At 48.2% G+C, this 21,422-nt stretch overlaps 1 protein-coding gene across 1 annotated transcript in view; it reads right to left on the minus strand.

The window, feature by feature from the left end:
• Positions 1-21,406, minus strand: part of LOC124469297 (synapsin-3-like) — a 73,146-nt gene extending 51,740 nt beyond the window's left edge. The window contains exons 1-3 of the mRNA XM_047022476.1: positions 20,276-21,406; positions 13,161-13,618; positions 7,271-7,328 (exon numbers count right to left, since the gene is read on the minus strand). Of these exons, the coding sequence (XP_046878432.1) occupies positions 7,271-7,328; positions 13,161-13,573 (471 nt within the window). The 5' untranslated portion in view covers positions 13,574-13,618; positions 20,276-21,406. The remainder of the gene's footprint in view (positions 1-7,270; positions 7,329-13,160; positions 13,619-20,275) is intronic.
• Between the last annotated feature and the right edge of the window lie 16 nt (positions 21,407-21,422).

A 21,422-nucleotide genomic window follows, 5' to 3' on the forward strand; every position in this document is an offset into this window, starting at 1 on the left:
CCTTTCTGTGGTAGCGTTTGTCGAAGGCGGGGGAAGAGAGCAGGGGGCGAGTAAATGCCATAATCTCATTTACAGGACAGCGAGGCGCTGCTCATGCTCAGAGTGCTTGAAGAACACGCACTTGGCTGCGCTCCTGCTCTCCGCTCGTCCCCTGCTGATACACACCCGCCTCTGAAAGAAACATCTGTGTGCTCTGCAGCGCCGGGGCGCGCCAAGGAACACTCTTTAAGACATGACACACACACACGCATATGCATTCACACACTACCACACACACACACACACACACACCGGGACATAAAAACACCATCGTAAAGACACAAACATGCACAAGCACACACACACACATATCTCGATCACATCACCCTGGCAAATCAAATCCCTCTGCAGGAGCCTTCATTGACATTTGCTGCGACCAGATAAAACAAGAGAGTGGGCGATGACTTGGCAGACAACGCACACTCCCTGTCTCCTCTGATTGGCCGGCTCTCTGAGAGGGCCGCTGTCATTGGTTGGAGGTAAGCCTTTAAGGTGTAAGCAAACATACACTCTGAGTAACCCAGGACGCTGTGCAAAGACGTGAAGACATGGATGCAGTTCCCCTGAAAGTTATTCTCACCAAAGTACTTCATAAACTACTCTCATGGCCATAACATGTCACGCCGTGAGTGTTTCCTGAGAGCCTTGACAGATAAGCGCTGAAAGAAACACTCCGATCCTGCAACAGGCATAAACGTTGACGTTTATGACGATGTCCTCACACCCAGCGATACCACAGCACCAGTAGATCAACAACACAGCCCTTCCAAGTCCCTGAAACCCCGCTCAGTATTCTACTGCAGTGCTTACACACAAACACACACACACACTCACACGCACGCATACACTCACACACAGTTTCACAATCCCACACACACCCATGCACAAGCACACAGACGCATAAGCACAAACACACACACACACACACACACACACACTATGAGACTATCCTCAGGTTTAGGGCTCTCTCAGGGCCGCTGCAGAGCCTCATTTTTACAGCGTTCTTGGCCGCCTCCTGTCTCGGGATGTGCATGGGTAAGTCAAGCTTGTGTTCAAATAAGTGCTTAAGCATGGACAGAGTGTACCTGGAGGACATTATTTCAGCCGCATGTGGGCTGGATCTGAAAGGCTGGCTGCATTCAGCTTTCCACTGCTGTGCACGCATGCTCACACGCACACACGCGTACATACACAAACACATAGCTTGCTACCAGGCCCTTAGTGTAGGTGGACAGCACAGTAAACAGAGCAAGGGCCTCCAAATATGGTCTCCCATCCCCTCGCCCTCCCTCACCCTCCCTTCCTTCCGCTCGCTCTCCCTTCTTCCCTCCCTCCCTTGCTCTCCCAATCACACTGCTTCTCTCACTTTCTCTCCTCCCCTTTTGGCGTCCAGCTACAGGATGAAGCTCATTTGGAATCCTAGAAGAGGTATTTTTAGCATTCTACTAATGGGTGTCACCAAGGTTCAGGTGTGCAAGGTGCCTTTCCTCATGGTCATGTGACAACTTTTAAACAGAACCCCTGATTGGTGGGCTGGAGCCAAACACCTGGAATGACCAGGAGAACCCAGCACTGGCTGATTGTTCATTGGTCCGCAAATACACCTGTTGCTCCCATGAAAATCTTTGTTTATAAATCTCAGAGGTTTTGCTATAAAGAGGCAGTGTGTTGCAGGGGCGAGGGGAGTGTTCCTGGAAGTAATAACAAAGTTCTCCTGTAGATAGAGGCCTCTCACCACAACACGAGCGAGACATATTTAGACTAAACCTTCCCTCCTCCCCCAGCCCTCAACCCCAACCCCAAACCGCCCATTATAACTCTACTAAAACAAACAGTTGTCCTCAACCTTCTCTTAGGTGCAAAAGCAACAGTTCAGGGAGAGAAGCTTGTGGGAGGGGAGGGACAAGACTGTTGATCAACCATTTTCCAGGAAAAATTAAGGTTCTTATCTTGAGGTTTCTTCAGGGTCTATAAATAAGTGTATTTGCAATGTCGGAGAGAGAGAGTAAAGATTGACAGAGAGAGAGAGAGTTGGCTCATTTATCCCGTCTGGAAACACTTCACCTCCAAACAAATGGATGTTCCACCTGTGGCAATGTTCATTTTTAGAATCTAGAGCTGGATCATTCTCTGCTGTTCATATTCCCCGAGCGTACTACTACACTCCCCTAGCTTAATGCTTTACTCCCTTATCATATTACTATACTATAATACCATACTGCCATACTCCCCACACATCGTACTACACAATTGTATCTACTTTACTCCACAGACCAGCAAAGCAGTAGGGAGAGGGACTTTACTAAATCTCTTTACTGTACCTGCTTCCACAGGGACAACTGTGGGGTCAAGAGCAACAGGGACAACACCTGCTGTAGTGGTCATCTACAGAGGGTCCAAACTCAAACACCTGCTGCAGTGGTCATCTACAGAGGGTCCAAACTCAAACACCTCCTGTAGTGGTCATCTACAGAGGGTCCAAACTCAAACACCTCTCTTGGCTAACGTCATGGCAGATGCCCTCTCCTGCCGTGCAGAAAGGTATGAGGCCATAACAGGGTTACGCTGGCTCTGAGAGGAGGGGAGAGGACAGGAGGGGGTGAGAGAGAGGAGAGAAGAGGAGAGGAAAGGGGGTGAGAAAGAGGAGAGAAGAGGAGAGGGGAGGGGGGAGAGGAGAGGAGAGGAGGGGAGGAGATGAGAACAGATGAGAGGAGGGTGAGGAGAGGAGGGGGTGAGAGAGAGGAGAGAAGAGGAGAGGAAAGGGGGTGAGAGAGAGGAGAGAAGAGGAGAGGGGAGGGGGGAAAGGAGAGGAGGAGATGAGAACAGATGAGAGGAGGGGAGGAGAGGAGGGGGTGAGAGAGAGGAGAGGGGGGAGAGGAGGAGAGGAGTAGATGAGAACAGATTTGAGGAGGGGAGGAGAGGAGGGGGTGAGAGAGAGGAGAGAAAAGTGGGGAGAGGAGAGGAGGAGATGAGAAAAGATGAGAGGAGGGGAGGAGAGGAGGGGGTGAGAGAGAGGAAAGAAGAGGAAAGGGGAGGGGGGAGGAGAGGAGAAGAGGGGAGAGAGTAGAGGAGAGAGGAGAGGAGAAGAGAGGGGAGAGGAGAGCAGCAAGGCACAGCACTAGGCGTCCTCTCCTCTCTGAGGTCATAGGCCTGCTGAGCAGATGTTGGCCCTGACGACCTGCTCAGCAACGTGGAACGGGCCGACAGAAACCCAGAGAAGCTTTCACAACTGCCAGACCCCCAGGATACCCAATCAAGCCATCTGTCCCATTGCTGAAATTGCAGTGTGTTGTTGGCGATTTACGCAGGAGTACTCCAAACAACTACCCACGGCGCATTTCCTAGCCCAGCACCAACACGTACCCACTCGCCTATTAGTCTGGCCGCAGAAGGCCCTTTCTGGTGTTGCCAAGGTGATGACGCAGATAAGGAAACCTCCCAGGCTGGAACATCGCAGATCGCCCCTTCACATGGCACGACCGCGGATCCCCAGAATGAGATACGTGCCTCCCCCAGCAACACATCAAAGGAAGGAGACAGAGGGCATTATGGGTGATAGCTCACCCTCACCCCACCTCCAACCCCCACCCACCCACAGTGTCCCCCCTCCCAACCCCTTATCCTTCAATGTCGGATCAACACACAACACCCCCCGCCCCTCAAGTGCTGCCGTTAGTTCGGCCAAGAGGGAAGCATCCGTGCAGAGACAAGCCCCCCCCGCCGGGTCCAAACCCCCCCGGAGGCCCTCGGAGATAAGAGTCCCTCGAGAGCAGCTCATTGGGAAGAGCGGCGAAGGAGAGGAGCCGGCAGCCGAGCTCCGCGCAGGGTCAACCTGGTACAGGACAGGCCCGCGGTGCAGGCTTGGATGGACCTGCCTGGGTCAGGTCACCTGCTGCCACAGATAGGACAGCCCCCCCTGGGAACGGACTTGTGTAGACAGGCCAAGCCAGGTCACTCGGTGCCAAAGACAGGCCAATCCAGGGGAACGTACGCGGTTGGACGTGCCAGGTATGAGTCAAGCCACCTGCGCGGAGGCAACATCTGGTCTCGAGAAAGTGGGCTAGTAAATCAGACAGCGTCACATCTTCCCTTCCCAGGCCCAGCCTGAACTCTGCAAACTGGTCGACTTTGAGCCGACATGTGAGACAAAAGAATGTGATTAATCTGCGGCCGCGTAGTGTTGACTCTGAAACGATGCTATTCAGGCACAAGGTGACATTGATCTGAGGCTTTACTGTAAGCCCCCGTCCAACTCTCGAGCTCTGTTTGTAATACGCTCTCTCCGACGGCGAGCCTGTCTTTTGTGCTCGGTGTTAAAGAGCCGTGGGTTTTATAGGAGGGCGAGACGTCGGCCAAATGTAAACTTCAAAGCTGGCGCTGTCAGAGTGGACGAGTGATTCATCACGATGCGTGTCAACGGTTCTAATTTTAGGGGTTGATTTTTTTTTTGGGGGGGGGGGCGTGTTTCTGTGTGTATGTGTGTGTGTGTGGGGGGGTTGTCTGTGTGGATGTGTCTGTGTGTATGTGTGTGGGGGGGTGTCTGTGTGTATGTGTGTGTGTGTGTGGTGGGGGGGGTGTCTGTGTGGATGTGTCTGTGTGTGTCTGTGAATTTGTCTGTGCGGGTGTGTGTGTTTGTCTGTCTGTAAAGGTATCTGTACGCATGTGTGGCTGCAACATACAGTATCAGCTTAGCATACTGTGTCAATACATACCAGACCTTACTACTAACCCCCCCTCAGAGGTATCAAAGCCAAGAGCTTTAACTACAGCATCATGTGATCTGTGTGCCCTGAGTGCCTGGGCCTCAGCCTGGTACCTTATATGGCATCCAGAGAGAGAGAGAAGGAGGGAGAGAGAGAGAGAGAGAGAGAGAGAGAGAGAGAGAGAGAGAGAGAGAGAGAGAGAGAGAGAGAGAGAGAGAGAGAGAGAGAGAGAGAGAGAGAGAGAGAGAGAGAGAGAGAGAAAGAGAGAGAAAGAGAAAGAGAGAAAGAGAGAGAGAGAGAGGGGGGGGGGGGGGGGGGGGGAGAGGGGGGGGGGGGAGAGGGGGGGGGGAGAGGGGGGGGAAGAGAAAGACAGACAGATAGACAGAGAGAGGGGAGAGGGAGAGAAAGATGTAACTAATTAACTGTAAACTAGAAAGCCATATTGATCCAAACAAACAGTACACAGTGGAAGACTACCTGATCACTGTGTCTGATCCAAACTAAGGAAGGAACTTTTTTTTTTCTTTTAACTAGGGACAGACTCAGTGAGACCAGCCTGGCGGTAGAATCTGAGGCAGCCCTGGCTACCCAAGGAGGAGAGGCAGTGCTCACTCTGCTCACAGGGAGAGGTGGACACAGAGCTGCCTTTCCTGACTGAATGAGCACTTGAAGAAATTCAAACATATTTCCTCAAAATTGTAAACAAACAGAGAATTTTGAAGTTACTTCTCTAACAGATTTAAGGATAATTGGTTTTCTTATTCGGAGACAAACCTAACTATTCAAACTTTGTCTGCAAAGTATGTGGCAGCCTGCCATGACTTTAGAGCCAGCCAACAAGGCATAATGTCACTCCATGCAATGATTGCTTTTAATGTACAGCATGTGTATGTTTGTACTATATATATATATTATGTTATATATTACATTATTCTTTTTTATGAATGAAAAATAATACATTTAAATGAGAGTTAAAGAGGGAAAATACAGCGACAGAGAGATGATGAGAGACTGGGAAAAGACAGAGTGTGAAGAGAAGAAAGAGAGACAGGAGGAGAAAAACAAGGGAGAGCGCAGGGGGCTCTGCTTTTATTGTCGTTTGCGCCACTCGCAACGAGCCGCTCTAACGTTTCACACAGGGATTGGGTTTCCATGTTCCACACTCAGTGTGGACACCCTCGAAGGGCCCTGGCTTAGTCAGGTAGGGGAGCGTGGGCTGAGGGCCAGGGGGGCGAGGGCGGGGGAGGGTGTCGGGCGGGGCCTGCGGAGGCAATCAGCAACTGACTTGTTACCCTAGTAAGATCCGAGAGTAAATTCTGGGAAACTGGAGGTTCTGGCAAGAACATAGTAGGTGGTTGCTAAGGGGGTGAGGAATGGGGGGTGAGGAATGGGGGGTCAGGAATGGGGGTTGAGGGATGGGGGGATTCTGAAGTTCTAGGCAGGATGGGGGGGGCTGACTAGGGGGGCACAGGGGTACGTTGTGGTCGCCTGTTTGTTGACTTAGGGGGCCTAATTACCAATGCCACATGTTTTAATTGGGGGCCACTGTAGAGCAGGGAACCGCAACTAAACTCTAAAGACCCCCTTGATTTCAGATCTATTAAGAAAATCTTGATTTTAACTCCACGACTCCCCCAAGCTGTGGTCCAGAACGACTACGATCTGACCACAACAGTAAGGAACCAAGCAAACAGACAGACTATAAAATCGGCGGCATTGCCTTTTCTGTGGTCTAATTTTCCGTCTACCATAAAAATCCCTCTACTTCGTTATTTCCAAGACAGCTTGGATCGACTGGACCCCGATGGCTTACAGATGTATGGCTGAACACATTCGAAGGGGTGAGATGTTATCTACCTCACGAAAAAAACAACAACACTGTGTGTCTAGACTTTAAGTATTTTTGCATATACATTGGCATCGATTTTCCACATGAAAGAATTATAAATATGTAGAACTGACCAGTCTCTAGTGTTGTGTTATTTCAAGTGAAAGCTAGCTTAAATAAAGGCCTTTCTCGTCTTCACAGACACTTGATTAAAGAAAACGACCCAAGAACCATGTCCAGTAGTCTGCTACCTGGTCATCCCCACTCTACAGCTTCATACAAAACCTTGTGGTGGTGGAGTACTGAACCTGTAAAGAGCTGAACCAATAAGAATCCAGTCATCTGGGAGAGGCCCAAAGCACATGGAATCATGTGTCAAGTTCTAGAATTTATACTTTGATTCTGAAGAATATGGAAAACAGATTGTATGTGTGTGAGTATTGTGTTCCATGCACTAGGAATTACCAGTTTGATTCAAATTATTTTATTTTATTTTAATTATTTTGAATTTAGCAGATGCTTTTATCCAAAGCGGCAAACAGAGAGAGACTTGAACCTGTGACCTGTTTATCTGCAGTCAGATGCTCGAACCACGGAGCTGTGTCCTTGCCAAACACTTCTTAACACTGCAGAACATTTCTTTAGTCATCTGTTGTTCCGGTGTGATCCGTGTAAGTCCTCAGTTTTAAAAGGCACCTACCTGTTCCACTCTGATCTCATATTCCCCGTTCAGCTTCTTCCCCCTAAAGTACTTGGCCCTGCGAGGGAGAGAAATGAGACAGGTAATTAGAGAGGAAGAAAGGCTCTGGGAGGCTGTGCAGCTGCTGAAGCCCCATCCTGTAATTTGATGTCTAAATATATAAGACATGACTACAGGTATGAAAGGACGACGGTAAATTGGAGGAGGAACTGCTCAGTCCTTGATTGCTAATTCAGAGTTTTCATCCGTGTGGCCATATATGCCCAAGGGCAGAAAGAGTACACCTACATCTCATTTAATTGCATTAAATCAGAGCCGAACATATTTTCATTTTGGTGAATTGGAAGTGTACTTAAAATGTACGATGTATTCACATTATTTTAATAGAATATTTGAAAGTTGTTATAAGAGTTGTCATTACATATTACGTAAGAATGTTTGTCCTTACAATACAATACAATACTGTCAGTATGATATTTTTTGCTTGAGGAAGTACACCTCCATGTTTGCCCCCAGGTCAAACCCAAGAGTCTGTAGTCATAACACCACCCAGTCAAAACAACTTTAATTTAATTATTGTTTATTTTATGGCAAGAAGGCTGAACATTTTAGAGTTGTTTCCCCCACAAAATACTCCAGTGGTGACGTGTCATAACCTCCCTTAATGCTCTTCCTCATGAGGACATGTGAGGCTACTGCTGCACCTCATGACTGGACAGTCAGTCTCCATCAACAAGCCCTGTGGTCCTCACAGCCTAGCCAGACACAGTCTATCTCATTAAGCCCTGTGGTCCTCACAGCCTAGCCAGACACAGTCTATCTCATTAAGCCCTGTGGTCCTCACAGCCTAGCCAGACACAGTCTATCTCATTAAGCCCTGTGGTCCTCACAGCCTAGCCAGACACAGTCTATCTCATTAAGCCATTAGACTGCATGGCAGGAAACTGAGAACAAGCATGTCTCCTATCAACAGGACACTTCAGTGATGACGCCACCAAAATACACGGGGGACTAGCAAAGAATGTTATTGTGCCACTCAAAGCCTTTATTTGTACACAAATAGTTTGGTCTGGAAGGTTCTGATTAAACGTTTTTTTCCCAGTTTGACCATCACAAACTGACAGTTTGACTGGCATATCAAGAAACGCCACAGACAGGAAGCTGCTACTTCATTCCATATTTAGACACACACACACAGCTTACTCCAGAGGATGTCACTAAAATATATGGACATTATATATGTGTGTGGGTTTGCAGAAGGGCTACATACATTCAGATGTACAGTCTGCTGAGCATGCTATGTTTATAGACTTGTGTCTTTGCCAACACTCTCTGGGTCCCCTGTAGTTGACCTTTGACCTCTTGCAGGCGTGGGCTGGTCATCAATCTGTCAAGGGATGCATGCTGTTGCCTGCAGTGCCTTGTAATGTACATGCTACAGACCAAGCATGGCCAGAACAAGCTGTGGGATGCTTAGAGAAACTACGTCTTCTCCTCTGTAATTCAGAGTCCAACATACCTTTTAGTGTCTCTTTTGGTATGGAAAAAAAGATGGTACCTCTCACTGGTGAAGATTTACATCCTGTTGATCTCTTTTGCGTTCTCACTCCCTCTCTTGCCCTCTTTGAACTGTGCACTATGTCTCCCTCTCCTAGTCTCCTTAACTTTTTTAACTCGTTAACTCTCCTTCAGGTTCCCCCTCATTCTGCCTTTTGATGCCTTTGTGTCTCACTTTCTTTCCATCACTTTCCCTCCATTCCTGTCTCTGTCTAGTCTACTCCCTCTCTCTCTCTCTCTCTCTCTCTCTCTCTCTCTCTCTCTCTCTCTCTCTCTCTCTCTCTCTCTCTCTCTCTCTCTCTCTCTCTCTCTCTCTCTCTCTCTCTCGCGCGCGCTCTCTCGCTCCCCTTCCCCATGTCTCTCTCCCCTGTGGATCATTCTAACTCCGCTAATTAAGCTTAGTCACTAAGCAGATTTAGTTCTTAACACCTCCCAGCTGGATGTGAATCCAGGGTCTCTCTGTCTCCTTGCCGGGTCTCCCTCCCTGCCTGTCTCTCTGTGTCTCTGCCTGTTTCTGCGGAGGCAGTAGATCTTAAACAACTCCTGACCTACATACTACAGAGACCATGCTACACCCCTTCACCGTCCGCTTCACGTGCAGAAGGCTCAGAGCTGCAAACAACCGGGCCGCGCTCAAGGAATTGTGCAACCTGTCGCCGCGGAAACTGATCGACGGAATTTACGACGGGATTGGCTTTTCCCGGAGTGATCAAATCCCCTCGCCTGCGTCCAGATGTAAACACCCCATCTCGACAGAGACAGTTTGGCTCAGGTTCCCACGGCAGCCGCTCACCCCCACTGCATACACATCACCCAGAGGTTCTCTGATTGTTGCGCTGTGATATCATTCTTTGGGTTCACCGTGCCTGGTGGCTGGGAAAGGGATACTCTGTGATGTGGCCATTAAATAAAGACTGTTCCTTGACTCTGACCACCAGAATACTGTACAACTATACACTTCTGATCCTTGGTCCTCAGCTGAAGTTTCTACATGCACTCTTTGTATATAAAAAATGTCTGCAAAATGAATACAATGTCAATGTCATGTACTCGGTAATCTTTACCATGAGAGCAGACTAGCCTCTCCTGCTCTATGCTATAACTGAGTCATGTCGTTGATCTCAAGCAGACAGGCTTGTTAGCAGTCACCAAGGAAAGGCTGGTTGGGATTACAAGATCGGACTGTTCATTGTACGACCACAAACAAATAAGTGACAGCTTCTTGGCTCACGGCATGTCACTCTTCAGCCAATGAGAGATGAGATGAGGGGGGGTTGGGGGGCAGAGGTAGGCAGAAAAATAGGGAGAGGGGGGAGATAGGGAGAGAGGGAGATTCACTGTGTGGAAATGGCAGGGCAAGACCAATGAGAGGTGAGAGAAAGAAGAAAGAGAGAACGTGTTAGTGGTGCCATGTCGAAAGCTAAGTAGAGTACAGCAGAGCTGTTCCGGTCAGAGCAGAGTACATCGGAGCAGAGATATAACAGAGTAGACCAGAGCACAGCTAAACAAGTAGAGGAGACCTGCTGCATACGTCTCTGTCTCACTCAGAGCTGAGGGTGAGGGTTGGAGGCCTGGGACTGGGAGGCTAGGGGGACAGGGGGCCAGGGGGGCTGGGGGGGCCAGGGGGCCAGGCCTGTCAGGAGAGAACAGGGTTTCCCCAGAGACACGCAGGCTCTCCTCTGGAATGCCCTGGAGCAAATGTGGCACCGAGGCCAGGGGCAGGGATGGACGCCCTGTCCCTCAACCCAGATAGCGGCGCTCCAACCCACTCTTTATCAGCCAGTCACGAAACGCCATTCACATATCAATCCGATCCCTATGAAGACACATCAATTAGCAGAGGCATAAGAAATGTGTATTTTTGTATCCATATTTGTATCCACAGAGGATATTTGAACCGGGGACCTTGATTCGCAGTCAAATGTTCTAACCGCTGAGCTGAACCTATCCCCACAGAAGCAGGACAACCTTCTCCCCTGCTATGATTAGTGCTGCCTGAGGCACTTTTCCCCCTTCAGATAAAATAGTTTGGCTGGCAGCCGTTTTATCAACCATAAAACCTGACGGGAGATAAAATCAATGTTGATTTACGGAGATGCTGTAAGAACATGGAGCATCTGTTGACTGCAGCTCAGGAAACTAGCGTGAGCTACATGGCCCTTAAAAGCCCTTACAGGGACATGAAATGAATAGAGAGAAAGCATCCCTCAGTAACACAAGGCTGTTGTTCCGGATGTCATCCACTGTGGATGTCTGCCTTCACAGGTGTATTATCCTGTTTTACACTGTGTTTACTGGATTATACACTGGGAGACAAGCGTCAGAGCTGGAAAACTGCTAGACATCTCGAACGGGGTTCCCTGAGGGACCACGGGGTGATGGGTCTGGCTCGGTTGTCTGAGCATTTGACTGCAGATCGAGAGGTTCAAATCCTATCCCTGTATGTCGATTTGGATAAAAGGGTCTATTAAAGGTATACATTATAGTTGATGGCCATCAACTCTCACTGTTGGGAGGGAGAGTTGCGTGCTTGTTTTAAATCGATTTGAGCAAACTAACAGAAGGAGGAGGAAATAAAGTTTCAACAACAGGGTGAACCAGACACGTTGCCAAAACAGCAGCCAAATATTTGGCATTTAAAGTATTTTACGAGTTGTACTTCATCTCAGGGGGGTTTGTTCAACCATTAACTGCTGAGCTGCACCCTTCAGTACCTGCCTCTAGTGTACCAGGCATTTATCTCACACCTGGCACCCTTTAAAGGGGAAAAATATACTGCCAATTAACCAATCCGTACGGAAACTTTACGAGGAGATTTGAAAGAGATGACAGGTGTCCAAGTATATCATGTTAATTCAAAGCTTCCTGCTAGCGTCTTTATCGTTCTGTAAGATCAATAGCCAGACTGGAAGTTCACAACCAATCACAAATGAGTAAAAAAAAGTGCAGGTTGGGGATTTATGTACTCAGCTTAACATGAGAGAGGGTGGTGGGGGGGGGGGGGGGGGGAGGGGGGGGGAGGGGGGGGAGGGGGGGGGAGGGTGGTCCCAAGTGTACATCAAATTAAGTTAAATCCATGTTCTGCATAGATTTTCCTCCCAGTGAGTGGATGAGGATGGCATCATGGCTGTCTTGGTTGTCATATGGCGCCCTCTTTTGACCGTAATAGTCAATGCACCAAATGAATGCAGTGGACTACAGGAGAGCATTTTAATGGGACGGGATTTTGTATTGTTGGGCGACAGTGCCTCACTGTGGCAAAGAAAGAACCCTTTTGGATTCCAAACAGAACCTTATGGAGGTTCTATCAGGAACAATAGTGTCTTCCAGGGTTCTTTTATTGTTCTGTGTAACATATGGAAAACAACTTTTGGATTTCTAGTTTTAGTCTTGAGATCACAGCTACTCAAGGTTTTTCTGTGGCTCACAGCCAGATCAGAGCAAAACGAACTCCTCAAGTCTGCGAAACGTGCTGTTTCTAATCTCCCATCCACTCAAGTAAACAGAAATATCCCATTTGTGTAGGGGCTATTTTTTGGAACATAGTCATAACTCCATCTGAACGCATTATGACTCCATGCATCATTAACGTGGCAGAAAGCAGCCTTACCCGGGGTCTCTAAACAGCGGGAAGACAGAGTCACAGAACACAGACTGAGGAGTCCTCCCTCACAGGCACAATGCGGTCTAATCTCAACACAGATACTCATGACTCATACAGATGAACCACAGCAGAGTCTGATGCTGCCTGGTCCTATCAGATCTGAGCCTGGGTCTGGGTGCAGGGTCTGAATAGCAACCAACTGTTATAGAGACAGAGGACAAAAGGGCTCATTCTGGGATTTTTTCTGTTGGCTTTGTAAAAAAAAAAAAAAAAAAAAGAGAGGAATTACACACAAGAAAAAAAACAGTTCTGACAGGGCTGTGGAAGCTTTCTAGAACCAACTAAAGCATATCCCCTTACGTAACCAAACCCTGGGTGATGAAGAAGCTGGGAAACTCTGAAGAAGAATCTACAGCTTATAAACAGTACTTAAATCTCTACCATAAAGACTCCTCCTCAACAGACGTTAAGGCTAATGTGAGGCTAGTAAGGTGATGTTAGCAGGGTGAGGCTAGCAAGGTGAGGCTAGGAAGGTGAGGCTAGCAAAGTGATGTTAGCAGGGTGAGACTAGCAATGTGAGGCTAGGAAGGTGATGCTAGCAGGGTGAGGCTAGCAAGGTGAGGCTAGCAAGGTGAGGCTAGCAGGGTGAGGCTAGCAAGGTGAGGCTAGCAGGGTGAGGCTAGTAAGGTGAGGCTAGCAAGGTGAGGCTAGCTGGGTGAGGCCACATACCATTCCGTGTGCGGGTCGTCTACGACCAATAGGATCTTGGGTTTGCGTACGACTGGTTTCGGGGGCTGGGCCGGGGGGGCGGTGCCTCCAGGCCCCCCCTCGGCGGTGGCGGCGGCTGCGGCTGCTGACTTGGCTTGCGCTGCCGCGGCAACGCCCTGGGCCATCTGGGCGCTCTTCACCACGCTGGAGAAGGAGCTGAGGAACCCCCCCCCTCCGGAGGCCACCGGAGGAGCCTGGGACTGGCTTGGTGCCACCGGGGGCTGTCGCCTCTCCGTGGCTGGGGAGGCGGGGGTGGAGGTGGAGGAGGAGGGCGTGGAGGGGCTGGGCGCCGGCCTCTGCAGGTCCATCATGTAGCCGTTGGGGAGGTTAGCTACGAAGCTGCTGTCCGAGAGACGCCTGCGAAGGTAGTTCATGGTGACGGGCTGGATGCTGGGTCAGGCCAGAGGGGAGATGTGGTTCTGTTATAAAGAGAGAGAGAAAGAGTGAGAGAAAGCAATTAAAAAGGAAAGCTGTATTATTTTTTTTACCTTGTGCAGAATATTGCTTTATTCATATGTGAATGTGAGGTATGTGAATAAATGAATTGGAGTCCATCAGGTGATAACGAAGGGGAGAGAGAAACAGACAGAGGAAGAATACCATACAATCATTCCACTCCAATATGCCAAGGTAACGCTAACCATGTTCTGTTGTGCAGACAAAGATAGTGGGTCCCGCTAGGCTCTGACGGGGCTTTGATGTCATCCCCATTCTGGAGCACATTCCCTTTGAACGCAGTCACCATTCAAGAGGAGAAACCAGGGTTGCGTAATACTGTGGAGCTAGTCTTTCACAGGAGACACATACATATAGATTAGCTTTATCCCTTCAGGCACATAGGAAGGAGGGAAGGAGATTGGGGGATGGGGGATGGGAGGGCATCAAGTAAAGGGGTTGGGGTGGGAAATGTATAGACCAGGTTAAAGCAAGAGAATCCTACAAAGCAAGATTCCAATCAATCTGCATCATGTATGAGAAGAGGGGAGGCTGGGACGAAGTGACTCCGTTTCAAACATGCTTCCCTGGAGCCGAGAGAGAGAGAGATACCAGTCCTACCAGTACCACTATGGGAGGGGGCAGGGGGGGTGGGTTGGGTCTGCAGGGAGATAGAGCTACAAGGGAGGGGCTGGTTAAAGGCCTGGCTGAGATGTGACATGCGGGAGAAGCCTGCTGGTGAATATATGAAGCCACTAAGCAGGGGCTGGGGGGGGCAGATAAGGCCTTTTATGGAGGGGAAGGCTTTCTGCAGGCGATATTAAACGCTGATTGCCACTGGATTGGATTGTGCCGCAAAGGAGATGAGAATGGAGGCGTGACAGAGTAGAGGGGTGGGTGGGGGGTCGAGGGTTATGGAGGAAACATTCATTCTATCAGTGGGGAGTCAGAGGCTGAGAGACAGCACATGGCAGGGAGCAGACGGTGAAAAAAACGGTGTTTGTTTTGTATTGATCTAATAAAGGGCACCACTGAGGCTGACCACGGCCAGGCAGCTAGCCCTCCGGTCAGTGCTGCAAACACACAGAACAAACAGACCCAAAACCAATCTGAAATGAATCAGAAAGCAGACAGGCACCCAGGGCACCTCGGCGTATATGTGACGTGGCTTTGAAAGAGCGGACCACGATTTTCACCGAATTCTCCAGCTTATGGAAACTTAGCCTGATCGAGCTGTGAAACATTACAGTACTGCTCTTACTACGATGTCGAGCACCCTAATGAGGGAAAACCCTCCAACGGCAAAGACAAGAGCAACGGCATTAGCAGTAAACACACAGACATGACATGTGGCCTCACATCAAGCTATGTCCCACACTACTAATCACAGCCTCAGCTGTCACATGAATTACCCGAGGGAGCTGTCCATTGACTGTGGTGCTGAAACAAAGGCTCACCGGGTAAACATCTGCACTATGAAAAACACGAGAGGGTAAATAACTATTCTTACGCACACAGCTTGACCTCGCTTCTTCTTGGCAATTCTCAGCAGCTTTCCTCCTCTGAGACTACTACATCCTCCATCCACGAGACAGCCCTCGTTCTCCATTAAAGACAGCAGAGACAATAACATAGATCCACAAGGGACGGGATCTTTCTGCCCTAAAGACAGCAGAGACAGTAACTCGCCCCAGCAGCCCTGAGGGAGCGAGAATGATCCTGTCACTAACAGCCTGGCTGCAGACAGAGGTGATGAGGCATCATCAATACGAGTGACAATTGATTGTTTGCCTGTGTGTGAGTGCTTGGTGTATGTGTGTGGCTTTGTTTTGTACTCCAGCTAGAGAGTGTAAATGCCTGTGTGTGTACTGGGTATGTGCGGACTGTATGTACATACTGTGTATGTGTGGCTGTGTGTGTGTGTGTGTGCCAGTGTGTTTGTGTGCGTGTGTCTGAATAGGACGGCCGACACACACTGAGTTACAGCTGCTGACCCACCCAGCCCTATCACAGCTCATAAACCTCCCTGCTGGAGTCAACCCCCTCCCCTCACAGTCTCCCTGGGTCCAATAGCAAAGAGCCTTGACTTCCAGAGCTCAGGGCCAGCTGCACCACCCAGCCAGCCCAGAAACAGAGCACCGTGTCGGGCTAATACTAGGCTGCGGGCGCCCCCCGACAACCAGGAGGCTGTGTTGATGGGTGGTGATGATAGAGCTTGGTGGTAGGGGTGGGGGAGCACATGAGTGTCAGTGTGTGTTTGTCGGTTGCTTGATCAGCTGTGCAGTGGCCCTGGGAGAGACAGAGACAGCAACAGGCATGGGCAATTGGATTGTCGAGGCCTTGACACAAAACCCGGAGTATCATTAGGGTTAATAAATAGCTGGTCCTAATTATCGACATAACGTAGCTCGATAGATGTGTGCACATGTTTGTGCGTGACCATGTGCATGAATGTATGTGTGTGGGCGAGTGTGCGTGTACAAGTGCCGGCAGCCTTAACCGGAGTGTGACTCATTCTGTGGACATAAATATGAAGTCTCGATGACTAGATTTCCCTTGTGGAAGAGGTTTTTTCTTTCCATATGCATGTGTGTGTGTGTGTGTGTGTTTGTGAAGGTGCCTTCAGACATGCTGAACCAGCGCTCGGGTCTAAGACTGTGTCAGAGGCTGTCAACCAGAGCCACCAGTGTCTTCACACCAGTCCTCTGATGAGACTCTCTCTGACGCTTTCCGTTGATTTTCATTCATGAGGAGTCACGTGCCAAAGGGTCAGAATATCATGGGTAAGAGGGTCATTTCTGTCCGATGTGATGATAAAAACAAAACAAGATGGCGGAAGGTTGTTGACAGTGTAGCCATTAGCTGGCTAGGGCTGTGGGGAGGGGTTAACCTGCCGGGGGGATGTGTTTGTGGAAGTCAACAGGTGATAACATCAACAACAGTATTTGTAGTAAGAAGTGTTTCGGTTAGTGTGTGTGTGTGTGTGTGTGTGCAGGAGCATTTACACGTGAGTATTGGTTGTGTGCGTCGCAAGTTTGCGCGTCACAATTCCAAACGACCGTGTACATCCCCGGTGTCGCAGAACTTGTGTCCTCTCAACCGGATGCAGCTCCTGAAGAGGCCTGCTTAGGTCTGGACTTAGGTCTGGACTCCCTCCCAGGACGTTTCATCGCCTCGCTCCTCTTTGTGGATCACAGTTGCTCCAAAAATACACGTGTTCAGACACTCAAACGCAGAGTGTTTCTGCTGCCTACCCTGAGAAATCTGACGACGCAGTCGCCTAGCAACAGCCTCTCTTTGAACATTTCTCTCACACTACTTGCACTTGACACTAAGTCTTAGAAAACTTGGCAGAGTAACAGAAGGTGCTTTCTGTCCACAGGGGTCGGACCGGTAACACAAACGAGTCACAGTAACATACTATCTGGATCATGGTCACTAGATGTTCAGTCATATGTTTTTGTGATGAAATGTCCGAAATGTATAAAATGCAAAGTGCATGCTGAGTGTTAATGTTCAAATTAACATTACATAACTTACATCCTAAATGAAACACTGCGACACAGAACTATCTGTAACAATCCATAAAATAAACACTCTACAAGTAGCTTCTGTTTCATAAGATGCTGCATGGAACCATAAATGCTGCCATCTGGCCCAGAAAGGGTTCTTTAAGGAACCCGGGTGACTCTGTGCTACCCGCCTAGCTTGGCAGCTCTGAGTCAGCCAGATCAGCAGCTCATGCACCGAACGCTGCCCATCGCTGCGTCACCTCTCTGCCGGGGACACGGTTGTTGGGGCGATGACCTCAGATGGTGGCTGACTGCAAATGTCAGCATACCAACGTCCCCCTGCCACCAAGATACCAGGCCAGGAGCCAGGAGGTAGTGGTGAGGAATGCTTCGTTAGTGAGTGAGTGAGTGTCTCCTCTGCTGGTTCCAGTACTACCTACTTACCTACATACCTATCTATCTATCTGTCTACCTACCTACCTTCCTACCTACCTACCTACCTACCTAGTACCTACCTACCTATCTACCTATCTACCTATCTACCTATCTACCTATCTACCTACCTACCTACCTATCTATCTATCTATCTATCTATCTATCTATCTACATATCTACCTTCCAACCTACCTACCTACCACACAGAGGTTGCTGATGAGCAGCAGGGTTTTATTCCAGTACGACTTATCCTAACATCACTCACCAACCCCCAAAAAACATCCCCCCCCCCACACACACACACACCCAACACCACCAAAACCAGCCCCCACACCAGTTCCCCCAAGCCCCACATCCACTCTCCTCCAACCTCCACACCCTCCTCAAGCAGATCATAGTCTACTGTACATACAGGGAGCACACCCTGTCTGTGACAACTGTTAAATATTTAATGGTGCTTCTATGTACATATACAGACTGGACACATACGTTGGTCACATATGAAACATTATGACAATTAATCCTTTAAGTCTCTGCGGACTACATCTGTACTTGGCTATGAAGTGACGATTTGTATTGCCGAAATCAAGTCATAATCAATTAACTGATAAATAACTAGATTCCATTTTCAACAAGTGCGTGCGTTGACGCGCTCTGCGTAATAAGCTATCCAATACGTGCCACTCCACTACGGGCGACTCATCTTGCGGATTGAATAGTGTTGTGATGCGAAAACGCTTTCTGCAAATTCAACCAAAACACTGCGTAAAACATATTTGCACGCAGGTGTGATATTGCAGTATGCAATCAAGCCATGGCTCAGGGAATTCCCCGACTGACTTTCTCACCCTACATCAAGCAGTAAATCACCAGCCACATCCAGAAAGGATATCGCTCAACACAGACAATAGGCTGTGCCAGGAAGCAAGCATCCCTTGCTGAAACAGGCCAAAACGAAAACAATGACCATGCATATTGAGACCCTGCAATAATTCAATAAGACAGATAGCCTTAGATTTGTTTTATTGTGATCATTGCCCAGGAAATCGAGACTCTCCGTAATCAAAGTCTAACTGAATAGACAATCTCAATACATTAAATTACTGACCGGGAACATGTATCACATCGGTTGTTCAAATTTCTGAAGCATATTACCTGAGATGCTGTATGCTATAACTAAGCGGTTGGTGATGCTCCTCTGCGCTCGTGTCACTATCCTCGGCAGCAGCTAGCGCTTCAGCCTCGCCAGCCAGCCAGTCTCCGTGTCCCACAATGCATTGTGGGAACACTAGCGGCGTAATGTATTCATTACTGCAGCCGTCCAAGTATCTAATTGGATGAATCCTTACTGAAATTATGAAAAAAACTTATCCTCCCACTCACACAGACAATCCACTTAAATATTTCAAAGCATGGTAGCCGTTCGTTTTTCTTGTATGAATTAAATATGGCTGGCGGTCAGCGTGGCGCGACCTTATTGCCAGGTGTAATCTACTGATCATAGGGATGCCCTGCTGTGCCATGTTTAAAGGAACACACACACACACACAGTGCCTATACTGGGCTCCTATGGATGGGTCTGACATAGCTTTGCAGAGTATGCAGCCTTGACATAAGATGGTCAAAAAGTCTAGCTGTCTCACAAAGTTTGTCAGAAAGAGCCTAACACTGGAGATACACAATCTTGACTCTTTTGCTAACTCCTCTCTCACACTCAGACACACTTTCTCCCCTCTAACTTCCTGCAGCGGGGCAGATACAGTGACACACTTCAGTGAAGGGAAGACATGATACAACACTTTTAATTAATGCCTACCTATCGTCTCAATCCTTGAATTGGATTAGTGGAAATTAGACTTTAATGAGCATTTCCAGCCAAGCTTTCAAACAGCACTTTCAAAGAGACTGCTGTGCTTCAGCACAGATGCCAATGTCAGAGTAGAGCTGAATATTCAATGTTCGTTTTTGTACAAACATCAATGGATGCTGGAGCAAAGAATATCACAGTCTAGTCAATGAGAGATGGTGGGGGGGTTCAATAAGTGTCCATATTATTAATACATCTGAGCTAGTTTCAGGTTATGTATGTGATGTGATAAAAATAGCATATTTGGTGCGGTTGGTGAGGCACCTACTTTTGTTAAATTTGAGAGAGAATTTATTTTCATTATTTATTCTGTTGGAATTGAATACATTCAATAATATTCTTAAAGGGACTTTCACAATAACATTGCAATTAATTACGATTTCATTTCCTCTGAGGAGGAGCCTGAATATCTGCCAATATTATTTTGCTTATTGTAACTCTCCTTCACGGCTGTTAAGACTCTCACATTTAGGCCTACTAGACCACCCCAATCAATAACAGCCCACGGGGCAGTTGGCTCTATCTGAAGCCATTAACGGAGTTCCTTTAAATCAACACAATATTATTCATGTGGTAGTCTGTGCTCTTTTATTGGATTTTTCTTTAAATGAGATCTCTAACTTCCACTCTAATCCATTGAGAATGAAAAAGGCAATTTGTCTGATTTCCAACTAAGACAGAGACTGTCTCCCTAAGTCCTAAAGCAAACCCCCTGAATTAGCAGATACAACCACCACCACTAGCATCATCTCAAACCCCACTGGGGGGGGGGGGGGGGGGCAAAAAGGAGAAGGAGTCATATTTAATTCATATCTCATAGTGCATACCACAGTGGAAACGAGATTCTCCCGACCCACACTGTTCCTTGGAGATTCCACCCACGGCGCTCTCAACAGGAAGTCACAGTGCACCACTTCCGCCTGGCAACAATCGCCCAGCGGCTGCCAATCCATCCAATGGTCCAGCCAGGAAGTAGCTGTTAGGAGAGGTTAATGTCAGAGGTTGTTTACTGGCGTAAGGAAGGAGGGAAGCTCTTACGAAGTAGACTGCTTAGCTCTACTGTTCTTCCACAGCACAAATGTAATTGAATCATGTCAGGGTTAAACAACACAGGGTGGGGCACAGACATCCAGGCTAAAAATGTCAACTAAAACGATGAGAGGGAGGCCACAATGTGAAATGAACACCAGATAACCTCCACACATACAGAGCAGGAAGGATTGCTTGAGTTTAGCAGCAAACCAATGCCCAAGTGGAAAACAGGGCGGATAGATCTTTTCAGATCCCCTAACCTTAACATTCCTGTTCCACTATGGTACTATTCTGTTCAGGGTTAACCAGACCTGATGTTTGTCCCAGTGAAACCGAATCAAGGATGATGATGGTAAGGAAACGTCATTATGTGCATTCATCAGAGCCTCTTCCTTACAGTGAGTATTGATTCCTGGTGGCCATCAAGGTCCTATCCATCCAGACCTTTTCTGGCCCCATCCAAGCTAACGCCACGTGAATCATTCCCCCTCTTCCCCCTTTTCAAACACTTCAGTGAGACCTTGGGTTCACAGATCACTTTTACAGGTTATTAAATATATTTATAATCCAAAATATACAAGAGACCCCTATAAGTATTTTAAAGGCTACGTACTGTACATGCTGTATGCTGGAGGGGCCTGTCAAATCCAGCTCATCATTGGGGACACATTTGTCTTGCAGGGAACAGAGTTTTATAAGAGTAACTGGTACATAGTGACCAATGTGACGTGTGCATTATCTGATGTTTTTTCTGTTGAAGGGGGTTCCTAGCAACTGAATGCTAGTGCCCTCTTGTGGTCATAAACAGTGGAGCAGTTTTGTCAGTATTGTGATTGGATCATGCAGTGTGGCCAGGCAAGTCCTGTTGTATAGATATGGGGTGGCCCTGAAGTGCTAACCACAAATGTATACTTTTGCATAAGTAGCCTACTATTTGCTACA

The sequence above is a fragment of the Hypomesus transpacificus genome, chromosome 7 (assembly GCF_021917145.1).
Source record: "Hypomesus transpacificus isolate Combined female chromosome 7, fHypTra1, whole genome shotgun sequence".
Taxonomy (NCBI): domain Eukaryota; kingdom Metazoa; phylum Chordata; class Actinopteri; order Osmeriformes; family Osmeridae; genus Hypomesus; species Hypomesus transpacificus.